Raw genomic sequence first — 12,732 nt, 5'->3', positions numbered from 1 at the left:
AATACTCTGACGTGTGGGGTTTCATTCCCGCTAACAATCAGTCTGCCACTGTCTGGACAACCGCTGAATGTCTCAGGATTCGTTTGCATCCTGACACCGACTGCTGGGAGTTAGTGCAGCGCCCACTGGCGGAGGCTCAATCCCACGGGACTCTCCCCCCACTTCGATGTCAGTCGCGAGTAGGGGGATCACAGCGTCCCCACATTCTGTCGGACTTGGCTACACATCAGGGCTCCATGACCCCTCTTCACGTTCGATAATTCACTGTAACAGCTCACAGAACCCAGGGGGACACTTTACTTACATTCGCCGGTCATTGCAAAGAATATTTAAAAGGATACAGACGAACAGGTGAAGAAGTAGACAGGGGCAGGTCCAGCAGGGTCCCAAGTGCAGGAGCTTCAGTCGCTGTGGAGTTGGCGCCACGTGGATGCATTCACCAACGCGGAAGCTCCCTGAACCCCGCGATTTAGGGTTTTTACGGAAGCTCCTTTGCCTAGGTGCAATCGACTCAATCGTTGGCTGTTGACTATTAGTCAATTTGCAGCCCCTCTAAGCTTCCTGAAGGTTGGGGATGAGGCTGAAAGTTCCAATCCTCTCATCACGAGGGTGATTCCTCTGGCCCCCAGCCCCCACCCTGGGAGAGTCACCTCATTAGCATCAACTCAGGTAAGGTTGAAAGGGGCTCGTTATGAATAACAAAAGGAACCTCACCCCTACCACCCAGGAAATTAGTGAGTCTTAGGAACTCTGTGCCGGAAACCAGGACCTGAGACCAAATGTATATTTCTTGTTGTCTTAGTCCATTCTGGCTGCTCTGATGGAATGCCATGCACTGGGTCGCTTACAAGCAACAGAAACTTATTTCTCACAGTTCTGGAGGCTAAAAAGTCTTAGATCAAGGCACTGGCAGATTTGGTGTCTGGCGAGGAGCCGTTTCCTGGTTGACAGAACCTTCCGCTGTGTCCTCACGCGGTGGCAGAGGCGCGGGGTCTCTCCCAGGCCTCTGTTACAAGGGCACAAATCCTGTGACCTAATCACCCCCAAATCCCCACCTCCTAATACCGTTGCCTTGGGGGTTAGGATTTCAACAATGAGTTTTAGGGGGACACAAACCCTTATTATGTCACAGTTGCTTGCATGTTCTTGGCAAGGATCCATTTCATTTCCTCTGAGCCTTTCTTTCCTCATCTGTAAAATGGGACTGTCTCTAGTTATCCTTCATAGGGTAGCCCTTAAGGTTAAGAGAGAGAGTCTGCTGGCACACGGGAATGTGAGCTGAGTTTAGCCATTTCTGAATCAGCAGCTGAAGGTCTCCATGACTAACTCAGGTGGCAGCAGGTACCATCCCTGGATACTGCAGCTCCTGTCTCAGGAGTCAGACACTCCTGGGTTCCAAGGCTGGTGGCCTTGCACAAGCCACCTCCCAGGCCTGAGCCTCCTTCCCCACCTGCAGACAAGGACAGCCCGTCAGGATATTGACGTGAGTGGATGGAACTCTGCTGGGGATCGACCCAATCCCTGGGCCCCAGCTTTCTCATCTCTCACGAGTGGGGCGAGGGGACCCTCCCACCGGGGCTGTTGGGAGGAGTCCAGCGCAGCCAGAAGCTCGGAGAAGTCTGGTGAGCAGCCAGAGCGGGCAGCATGGATGGTGCGTCATCGAAGGGCGCCCGCGGGCTGCAGACAGAGCGGTCGGAGCAGCAGCAGTCTGGAGGTCCCTCTGCAGTCTGCGCCGCAGGGTCTCCCAGGCCGGCAGCTCCAAACCACGATGCTGTCGTCCCCGGTGGATGCCGTCAGATGCAGAAGAGGAAATAATGTTGCCATGGTTTTCCGTCCATATATTACACAAGAGGATCCACTAGAGGCTGATGGGGGCCTCCACACGTAGGGCAGTGACCGGTGGCCCCCGAAAGTTCTGTCTGAGTCCTAATCCTACTTCTAAATGTGACCTTATTTGGAAAGAAGGGTTTTGAGGGGTTTTGCAGGTGTCGTGAAGTTAAGGAGTTTGAGATGAGATCTGACTTTTCAACCCCGACACCATCCCGGCCAATTCTCTTCCGGTCCTTGTGATGATTTGATTTCCATTGCCCAACGTTGGGAGATGAGAGGGATGAAGAAATCTGCCCGAGAGCACGAACGGGAACCTGGGTCCGCCGCGTGCTCCTGTTACTGTACATCTGAGTGCTCTGCGGACTGGTCTGTGGACCCCAAAGCACCTGAATCATCCGTGTGCATTTGCTAAACATGCAGCTTACTCGGCCCCACTCCCACGTATTCTGATTTTGCGAGCTCAGAGCTTCGGAAATGGCTTAAACAAATGCCCCAGGTAATTCTTACCTGCTGTAAAATTTGGGAGCCATCTGACTAGGAAAAGATGCATCCCAAAGTGAAATAATACATTAATAATATGCCTGGCATTGACCTATGTGCTTTCTCCCACTTAACATCCTTGAAAAATATTTGAGGAAAGTATTAGAATCCCCATTTTACAGATAGAAAAACCAAGGCCCTGACATACTCAATGTCACGCAGAGAGCTGGAGGCACCAGGGATGGAACCCTCATTTAAATGGGGTCCCTGACTATTAATATTTCATTGATAATTTGCTATTTCTAGAAAACATTTGTACAAGGTAGCTTGCTTGCCTACTACTGAGTTGCTTCATTCATTTATTCACTCATTCATTCATTCATCAATCATTGTTACGGAGGCCTCCTCTGGGACAGAGCATGACACAGCAGGAAGTCAGAAAGACGGGGGAACCTAACACCACCTCCAACACCTGTGAGTTTGGGAAAGTGGTTTATTCTCTCAGAGCTTCCGTTTCCCTCCTCCGTCGCTGTATTGGAGTGAGGGTTGCATGAGAGGATGGGTATGAGTCTCACACGTGGTGGGTTGACGGGTGCCCCCCCCACCCCCCGCCACCAAAAGACACGTTCAAGTCCCAATCCCCGGGACCTGTAAATGTGACCTTATTTGGAAAAAGCGTTTTTGCAAATGTCATAAAGAATTTCGACTTGAGCTGATCCTGGGTTTAAGATGGGCCCTGAATCCCATCACAGGTGTCCTTATTAGAGTGGCGCCTAGAGGGAGATCACACACCAGACACAGAGGAAACGATGGCAGGCGGAGGCAGAGATCGGAGTGGGCCATGTATGAGCCAAGGGTATTCGTTTGCTAGAGCAGCAACCAAGCACGGTCGCCCCTCGGTGTCTGCCGGGGACCGGTTCCAGGACCCCCGTGGATACCAAAATCTGCAGATGCTCAAGGCACTTATATAAAATGGCATAGTGTTTACATATAACCTGTGTACATCCTCCTGTGTACTTTAAATCGTATCCAGGTTACTTGTAATACCTACTACAACACACATGCCACGTAAGTGGTTGTGAAAACTTGTTTTTAAAGTTTTAAAATTTGTTTTTAAAATTTTTATTATGTTTTATTCCACATATTTTCTGTGATTGGTTGAATCCTTGGATGTGGAACCTGCCAATACAGAGGGCTGGCTGTGCCACAAACTGGGTGGCTTAAACGACAGAAATTTATTGTCTCACAATTTTGGGGGCTAGAAGTCCAAGATCAAGGTGTTCCAGCAGGATTGGTTCCTTCTGAGGGCTGTGAGGGAGGATCTATTCCATGCCTCTCGCCTGGCTTCTGGTGCTTTGCTGACGATCGTTGGTGTTCCTTGGCTTGGAGAAGCATCACTGCAATCTCTGCCTTTGTCATATAATGTTCTTCCTGTGTGCGTGTCCGTGTCCAAATTTTCCCTTTTCGTGAGGACATTAGTCATGTTGGATTATGGGTCCACCCTACTCCAGTATGACCTCATCTTAACTTAAATAATTACATCTGCAGCAAGGTGTGGTGGCTTACATCTATAATCCTAGCAGTTTGGGAAGCTGAGGAGAGAGGATCGCTTGAGGCCAGTAGTTCAAGACCAGCCTGAGCAACATAGTGAGACCCCATCTCTACAAAAATAGAAAAATGTATAGTCTCAAACAATAGCTGAAACTACAGGCATGTGGTGGTGCACACCTGTAGTCCCCGCTACTCGGGAGGCTGAGGCAGGAGGATCGCTGGAGCCCAGGAGTTTGAGGTTGCTGTGAGCTATGATGATGCCACTGCATTCTAGCCTGGGTGACAGAGTGAGACTCTGTCTCAAAAAAAATTATATTTGCAATGATCCAATATCCAAATAAGGACACATTCTGAGGTGCTGGGGGTTAGGACTTCAACATAGGAATGGGGAGTTGGGAGGAGCACCAAATTCAATCCACAACACCAAGGAAGGCCAGGGATTGCCGGCAGCCTCCAGGAGCTAAGACAGACATGGAAGGGACTCTCCCTCGGAGCCTCCACAAAGAAACAACCCTACTGACACTTTGATTTCAGACTTTTGGTCTCTAGAACTGTGAGCTAATACATTTCTGTGGTTTTAAGCTACTCAGTTTGTGGTAATGAGTTAGAGCAGCCCTAGGAAATTGCTGCGGTCAGCACAGAGCACACGAGAGTGCGTGATAAACTGGCTGCTGGCCTTTGCCCTGGAGAGGTGCATGAGGTCGGCCCTCCTCTAAGGACTGTGGCGGAGGCCTCTGCTAAGGTGCATGGGACCAGAATGGGTCACTAGGAGGGCGTTGCCTCTCTCCCGCCCCCAGCTCCAAGGACTTCACAGTAAAGTCTGTGGCCGAGTGGTCCCCCAATCTCTTGGTTGCCAAAGGGATTGCAAAGAGGAAGGAAGACTCTGAGGATGGGAGAGGGCAGGTTGGCATGAAGTGCCACGTCACCGTGGTCAGGGTCTCACAGGACAGAGAAAGTAGGCCGGCCTCCAGCACGATGACATAGCCATGATGTTGTTGGTGGCCGTGGTATATACGCCAAGGTCTGTGCTGCCCACCTCATATTCATGAGCAAAAGATATCCCTCGGGTAGTTGGTACAACTCCCATGTAAAAGAAGAGAAAATGGAGGTTCAAAGAGGGAAGTGACTTGTCTGAGATCACATATAAATAGTAACAGCTGGGATTTGAACATGGCCCTTGCAGAATCCAAATACCCTTTTTACAGATGAGAAGACAGAGGCTCCAAGAGATGAAGTCCTCAGTCCTAGGAGTCCAGGTCCCCAGTGCTCCCTCCTAGGAACCCATGGGCTGAGGTTCCCGCTTCCCTAGCCCTTATGGATCTATTTTCTGACCCAGGTGCACTTCCTAATGCAGCTCCTGCCTTGGGGTTTCCCGGAGTTCCGGTCGTGTATGAAGACTGTCTCAAGCTTCGGGAACTTCCGAAGGAACAGAATTGAGGAACAAGGAGAGGAAATAGGGTGGGGGCTGCCTGAGTAACATTAACCAGGGTCTCTCCTGACTCACAAACAGCCAAGGATGTGGGGTCACTGTGTTGGCGCCACCGGGGGTGAGCGGGAGCCTCCTGGAGTCCAGATGTGCACACTCTGCTCACGTCCGGGCTCCTCCCGCCCGCGGTCCTCTGCACGCAGGGGCTGGTCCCTGAGGCGAGGGACACAAGCTTGACCTTGGTCACAGGATGAGCGCGGCCCCCACGGGGTAAGGGCTCCGTCCCAGGAGACTGTCCCCCACTGCACATGCCACTCATAAATAGTGGGTCCCTAGGGACCACACTTCTGTCTGACTTGGCTACAAACCAGGGGCCCCACCACCCCTCCTTGGTTCCATAGTTCGTTGTGACGGCTCACAGAACGCATGGAAACACTTCCCTTACTATTACCAGTTCATCGTAAAGGATATTATGAAGGATATAAATGAACAGTCAAATGAGGAGATACACGGGGCAAGGGTCAGGAGGGCTCTATTGTAACTGCAGGAGTTGGGGCGCAACACCCCCAGGCACGTGGACGTGTTCTCCAACCCCGAGTCTCTCCAAACCCTGTTATTGAGGGTTCCTAGGGAGGCTCCGTTACTTAGGCACGGATGATCAAATCATGGGCCATTGGTGACTGAGCGGATCTCCAGCGCCTCTGCCCTTCCTGGAGCTCGGTGGGTGGAGCCGGAAGTTCCAACCCTCTAGTCAAGCCTTGGTCTTTCTGGGGACCAGCCCCCATCTGAAGATATCTAGGTCCCTCCCCCCCACCAGTCGTCTCATTATCATGCGAAAGACTCATTGATCCAGAGAGTCTAAGGGTCCTAGAAGCCCTCGTGTCAGGAACTGGGACTAAGAACCAATATTATAATAAAAGGTGCACCTACCACTCAGGGAATTATGAACGTTTTAGGAGCTCTGTGTCAGGACCCCGGGCAGAGACCAAACACATATTTCTTATTATGTGACGGGACATACAGGATATTTTGAGATTTTAAAGATTATCAGATAACGCCAGTGTCTGTCTCAGAAACACGTTTGCCAAGGGCAGAAAGAAAACGGGGAATACAAAGACAGAAATAGAAGGACATGAACATATTCATTTGTTAATGGGAAAAGAAACCCAAACTCTGTAAAATGAGCCAATGTGTGTGACTGCAGCCCAGGTAACGTGGTCTCGAGAGGGCCTGAGAAAATGTGCCAAGGCAGCTGGGTCACACTTTGGTTTTACACATTTTAGGGAGACAGGAGTTACAGGTAAAATATAAATCAATACGTGGAAGGCACACATCGGTTTGGCCTGGAAAGACAGGACATCTTGAAGTGGGGGTTTACAGGGTATGGGTGGGTTCAAGGACTCTTTGATTTCTGATTGGGCAACCTGAACATAAGCAAGGAATGCTAAGCAAGGAGTGCCTGTGGCTCGTGTAACTGAAGGTGAGATGAAGCCGGAAACGGGAGCTCAAGCCTGTCTCCCAGCTCCCTCCTCACGCTGCCTGCAACTCGGCCTCTGCAGGAGGTGAGGCAGAACTGGTCGCCGTGTCACCGGTCGGGGCTGAGTCCTCGGTGAGGGCCCTCTCCAGACTGGCCGGCAGGGAGTGGATCAGCCTCTCTCGGAAGTCCTGGCCCATGAAGACGTAGAGCATCGGGTTGAGGCAGCTGTTGAAGAAGGCCAGGGCGCTTGTCACGTTCACCGCTGCTATAAAGCCTTTGCTCGGACCAAGCAACACCTCGCGGATTCTGACTGTGATGATGAGGGCAACCAACTGGTAGGGAAACCAGCAGAGAAAAAAGGCAGCCACAACAAAAGAGAGGACCCGTAAAGGACGGCTGGACTTGATCAGGCCTTGTCTGTGGATCTTGGTGGCGATGAGCCCGTAGCAGATGGCGACGATGGACATCGGCATGGTGAAGCCAATGAGGAAGCGGATGGCCCCTCTCAGCGTGAGCATGGTGACGGACACCTTCATCTTCTCGACAGGATCGTTGGTCCAGGGTGAAAAGTCAATAGTGCAGACTACTCTCCCCATCGTTCCACGAGCCACGGTAGTCATACGAATGATAACCGGCAAGGTGAGGAGCAGGGCAAGAACCCAGGGCCCCAGGATCACCTTCTTGGCCAGACTGACGGTGCGGTGGTTCTGGGCCCAGACTGGATGCAGGACACAAATGCAACGGTCCAGGGCAATGAGCGCAATCAGGAAGACACTTCCAAACAGGTTGATGTCCACTATGGTATAAATGAGCTTGCACAGGAACCAACCAAAAGGCCAATGTCCTCCCATGACCTTCGAGACCACAGAGAAAGGCAAAGTGGAGGTGAAAAAGAAGTCGGCTAAGGCCAGATTCAGGTAAAAGATGGTGGTGACCGTGTGTGTCATCCGGAATCCAGCCACCCAGATCACAAGCCCGTTGCCCAGGACGCCAAGGACAAAGGTGACTGCTAATAACAAGAAAGAGACGATATCCAGGACAAGATAGCCAGCAGGTACAGCGTGAGTCCCTCCAGACACATTCATGGGGAGAGAAGAATTCGCCTCCATCCTGTGCACTCCTGAAATAGTTTAACGACAGCCATGCCTTAGTTATGCGCCTCCGTGCAGTTTCCCTAAGCCCTCATTTCTGCACCTGCCGGTTTTCCCACTCATAGCTCCCTCATCTTCCCCTGAGCTTCCAGCCCAGCCAGAACATCCTCACCGCTGGTCCTTATTCCTACCCACATCTGCAAACCGGCAACCGTGGCGAACGTGGCAAGATGGCGTCTTATCACCTGTTCCCACAGTTGCAGATGTGCACGCCACCTACCAGGTAGGTCACTTGGCTAAAGATGACAGGGTCTTTGCCCTCCAAGAGGAAAGCATCGGACAAAAGATGTATAGAGAAAACATGTACTCAAACAAACACGTTCATGGTGGCACTCTTCACAACGGTCCGAAGGTGGAAACAACACAAATGTCCGTGAATGGAATAGTACTCAGCCGTGAAAAGTGAAGCACTGACACACGCTACAACACGGACAAGGCTTGAGAGCATGATGCTGCCCGAAAGGAGCGAGACACTGAAGCCACATATTGTGTGATTCCACTCACATGAAATATCCAGAATAACCAAATTTGCAGAGACAGAAAGCGGATTAGCGGTGGCTGGGGCCAGGGAAATGGGGAATGGAGAATTATCGCTTAATGGGTGTGGAGTTTCTGTTTGAGATGATGAAAACGTCTGGAACTAGATATTGGTTGCAGATGTAAAGGACTGTAAATGTGCTTAATGCCACTGAATTGTACACTTAAAATGGTAAATTTTTTGTTATGTATATTTTGCCACAAATTTAAAAAAGAAAAAATAGTGGCGGATGGATATCAGAAAACTGGTGAGAGACAGCTTCGGTGGCCCAGTGTCAGACAGACATGGGCTAAGGCTTTCGCCCACCCGTGACTCTTAGCACAAGGACTGTGCGGCTTCTCCCTTCCAGACCCTGCTCCCCCTCTCTCTGAGGGGTCGTGAAAGCCTCTCCCTTTCCTCTGCCGTTGTGAAAGGCCAGGCATACTATTTGGTTCGTGTTCCAAGATAGGTCAAATGGATCAGTGATGACAGAAGATGGGTAATCACGTTTTATATCTTGTGGATTCTGTGCCAGAGGAAGTCAGAACAGGAGATCCCATTTCTACTCTTGTCCTTGTGATTACTTGGCCAAACAGATGGGATGCTCTTCTCCATCACTGGATGGGCTCAGTTCTCTTGGGGATGAAGTAGAGCATGACGGAAATATTGATAGCAGTCCAAATATATGTTGGAGGCCAGGTGTGGTGGCTCACGCCTATAATCCTAGCACTCTGGGAGGCCAGGAGATTGAGAAAAGCCTGAGCAAGAGCAAGACCCCATGTCTACAAAAAACAGAAAAATTAGCCAGGCATGGTGGTGCATACCTGTAGTCCCAGCAACTTGGGAGGCTGAGGCAGGAGGATTGCTTGAGCCCAGGAGTTTCAGTATGCAATGAGCTATAATGATTCCCTACACTCTAGCCAGGACGACAGAGTGAGACTCTGTCTCCAAAAAAAAACGTGTTTGGTATGAGATTTCACTGGATTAGGTATGCAAAGTATATGTCAGCCTCTTACCAAGAGCTGTTCCTTTCCTCTAATCCTTGCAGCAGCTTTCCTCAAATGGTTGTTATAAGGATGAAATGGATTAATACCACAAAGCATGAGCCAGTGATTGACACACAGTATGTACTGATTAATGGTAGGTTTTATAATATACCCATTTTACAGATGAGGAAACTGAGACTTAGAGTATGTAAGTTAATTGCTTAAAGTCACCCAGCTCACGCTGTCAAATATTTCAGCAGGGGTCTCTTTCTGCCACTGCCCTGCTACTCTCCCAGTACAGATGAGTTGTCTAATACAGTAGCCACTCACCGCTCGCAGCTTTCAAGCACTTGAAATGTGGCTAGTCCGATTTGAGATGGGCTGTAACAGTAAAACATCCATCAGATATGAAAAAAATAATGTGAACTATCTCATTAATAAATTTTGGAGGAAGGTAAGAGATGATGAAAGAGATTTCTTAATGAGTACGATGTATGTTATTCAGGTGACGGATACCCTAAAAGCCCTGACTTCACCACTATGTAATCTCTCCACGTAACAAAATTACACTTGTACCCCATGATTGTATACAATTAGAAGAATAATTTCTATATTGACTACACGTTGAATTGATAATTTGGCTATATAAGGTTAAGTAAAATATTTTATTAGAATTAATTTCACTTGTTTCTTCTTATCTTTTTAAATTGCCTAATTGACAATTTAAAATTACATATGTGGCTCACATTTCTATTGAACCTTGATACTCTGCAATCCCAGAGACAACATGGAGATGTCCGCTCCCCAGCCCCCGTTCAAGCACCGAGATGCCCTGAGAACCGTTTGTCCTCAAGAAGCTCTAAGGCAACCGTTCGAAAAGGTTGTTGCAATGAAAGCAAAAGATTCTGCAATGACAGGATGGGACGTACCGGAGACGAAAAGCTGTGCAATTATGTCTCCACCGTGGTTCCGAGCAGAAACCCTGTGATTTGCAATAAAGCACAAACCACAGTGGCTGCCACTGACCGAGCTCCTTATAAATGACATCCTCACCTTCTTGCCTCTGATTTCAGCAGTCTCCGCATGGACTGAAAATCACTGTCTCTGTGACAGAAGAGGAAACTCGGGCTCGGATGGGAAGTGATCAGCCTATGTTTCAAATCTGGGAAGGGGCAGAGCTGAATTCTGCTGATGGGTCCCACGTACCATTCAGGTCCACACTCACCACCGCTCAGGAAGGCGACTGCTTACCTCTTACGTTCATTTCCCCATGACCCATAATAATCACTGAGGCCTTCTGCTTTCTCCTGCAAGCTCCACACTCCTGTCCTACCCCATCTGTACCCTCAAGCTGATGCCCTGGCCTCACAATCCGCCAAGTACACCCTCCTGCCGGCTCCTGCCCAACTGTTCTCTGCTCTCACATCAATGACCAGAAACGAGAGCTCCTGCCCAAGACCTACCCTCTACTGGGCCCCCAAGACTCACTCCCTCATGAATGTAAGAAGTTCTCTTCTTCACTTATCCCTTCTCTCCTGCAGCATCAATATACTTTCTACATTCCATCATTTCCATCAGTGCCCTCATATGCTCCAAAACCTCTTGTGTTTTAAAAAAATCATTCTTTAACTCCACATCCTTCTTCAGCTCACTCCAAAGACTCAGCTGCACCCACCAGCCTGCCAGGGGCATGTTTCTTACCTGGACCTTCCACCAGCTGGGATTCTGCTCTGGGCAGTTCTAAGTCCCAGTCTCCTGGGGAAAGTGACTCAGGTTCTAACTGTCTCAACAGAAGACGCCAAAAGAGACGGGAAAGGTAACAGAACTGAAACCAATTGAGAAACAGGAAACAGCAAACCAGAGCCCCTTGCGATTCTCGAAGGCCCCAGAATTACAGCAATGTTCTGCCTGTCTTAATAGCGTTAGGGGAGTGAGCAGGGCCCTTTCAGAAACTCAAGGACTTGACCGTTTTCCTCAACCTCAATCCTCTGTGGGATGCGGAGGTTCAGCCCTCTCAACATCAAGGGTCAAGGAATCCAGGTGGCCGGGTCCACTTTTTCTCCACGCATCAAGGTAGAGAGAGGAGCAAGCACTGTGGTGAGAAGAATCAGAGGGTAGCAGCAATAGGCAGAGATGAAGATGAGAAAGACAGAAACTAGAAAAACACAAGGAGAGGCAGTGGAGGCACAGCAGCTGAGAGAGATGGCAGGACAGAGCCTTCCACACCCACACACACTGCCCAGGTTACTCCCATAATCCCCCACTCTGGTGGAAGCTCATTTGTAGGCTGTTTTTCTGAAGTATTAGAAATCATCCAAGAGTAGCAGAGTGATTTGGAGATCTGGGAAGGCAGATATAGACACGGATGTATCCTAAAAACATTATTCCTAAGGTCTTGTTTCATTAAGGCTGCTTTCAATTTTAAGTCATTTACAATTAAACCTAACAGTGGCCTAACACATTAACTGCCATGTGAGTTGTATTTACCTCATGCTAGTTTTGAGCCCGGAGACTTGTGAAGCATATGAAGACTCAATTCTCCAAAATAAATTCAATAAGTATGTCGTGAGTCACATACAACCCAACTGGTGTGCAGTGTAAAAATTGATTCTAGCACCATGTGAGTTGTGTATAACTCATGCACAGAAAACAGTAAAAAAATAACACATTTTTCATTAAATTAGAAAGGATCACTTTGTTTTTGAAGTTTTTGTTCTATTTTTGTAATAAAATACCATGGCCCCAGGGAAAAAAATTTCTTTCTAGTGTGGCAGTCAATGTGTTAAACCAAAAATGATATTTATGGTTTACTTTGTATGAATTTGGAGGTGGGTAGAACTAGGTTAGGTTCTATTTAAATAATTTCATCAAGAACCATGTTCAGGCCTAACGTAATGGCTCACACCTAAAATCCTAGACCTCTGGGAAGCCGAGGAGGGAGGATCACTTAAGGTCAGGAGTTCGAGACCAGCCTGAGCAACAGTGAGACTCCATCTCTACAAAAAATTTAAAAAATTAGCTGGGCATGGTGATGCGTGCCTGTAGTCCCAGCTACTCAGGAGGCTGAGGCAGGAGGATTGCATGAGCCCAGGAATTTGAGGTTGCTGTGAGCTATGATGATGCCACTGCACTCTAGCCTGGGCAACAGAGTGAAACCCTGTCTCAAAAAAAAAAATCATGTTTATTTTAATTCTTCCACTTTTTGTCATCCCTAATATGGCGGCTTTCTCCCTGGAGATTGTCACCTCATGGCTCCAAGATAGCTGCCACTGCTCCTGACTTCACACTACAGCATCCCAAGCCAGAAAGACGAG

At 49.0% G+C, this 12,732-nt stretch overlaps 1 protein-coding gene across 1 annotated transcript; it reads right to left on the bottom strand.

Moving 5' to 3' along the window:
* Window positions 1-6,620: 6,620 nt before the first annotated feature.
* On the bottom strand, window positions 6,621-11,192 carry FPR1 (formyl peptide receptor 1). Its single transcript, XM_012643365.1, has 2 exons — window positions 11,120-11,192; window positions 6,621-7,884 (listed from the first exon to the last, which is right to left on the bottom strand). Exon 2 carries the CDS (start codon window positions 7,871-7,873, stop codon window positions 6,818-6,820), a length of 1,056 nt encoding a protein of 351 aa, XP_012498819.1. The 5' UTR covers window positions 7,874-7,884; window positions 11,120-11,192; the 3' UTR covers window positions 6,621-6,817.
* Between the last annotated feature and the right edge of the window lie 1,540 nt (window positions 11,193-12,732).

Source organism: Propithecus coquereli, unplaced genomic scaffold (assembly GCF_000956105.1).
Source record: "Propithecus coquereli isolate 6110/MARCELLA unplaced genomic scaffold, Pcoq_1.0 Scaffold196, whole genome shotgun sequence".
Lineage (NCBI taxonomy): Eukaryota > Metazoa > Chordata > Mammalia > Primates > Indriidae > Propithecus > Propithecus coquereli.
Note: the sequence above shows the minus strand (reverse complement) of the source record. Positions and strands in the feature narration are given on the sequence as shown.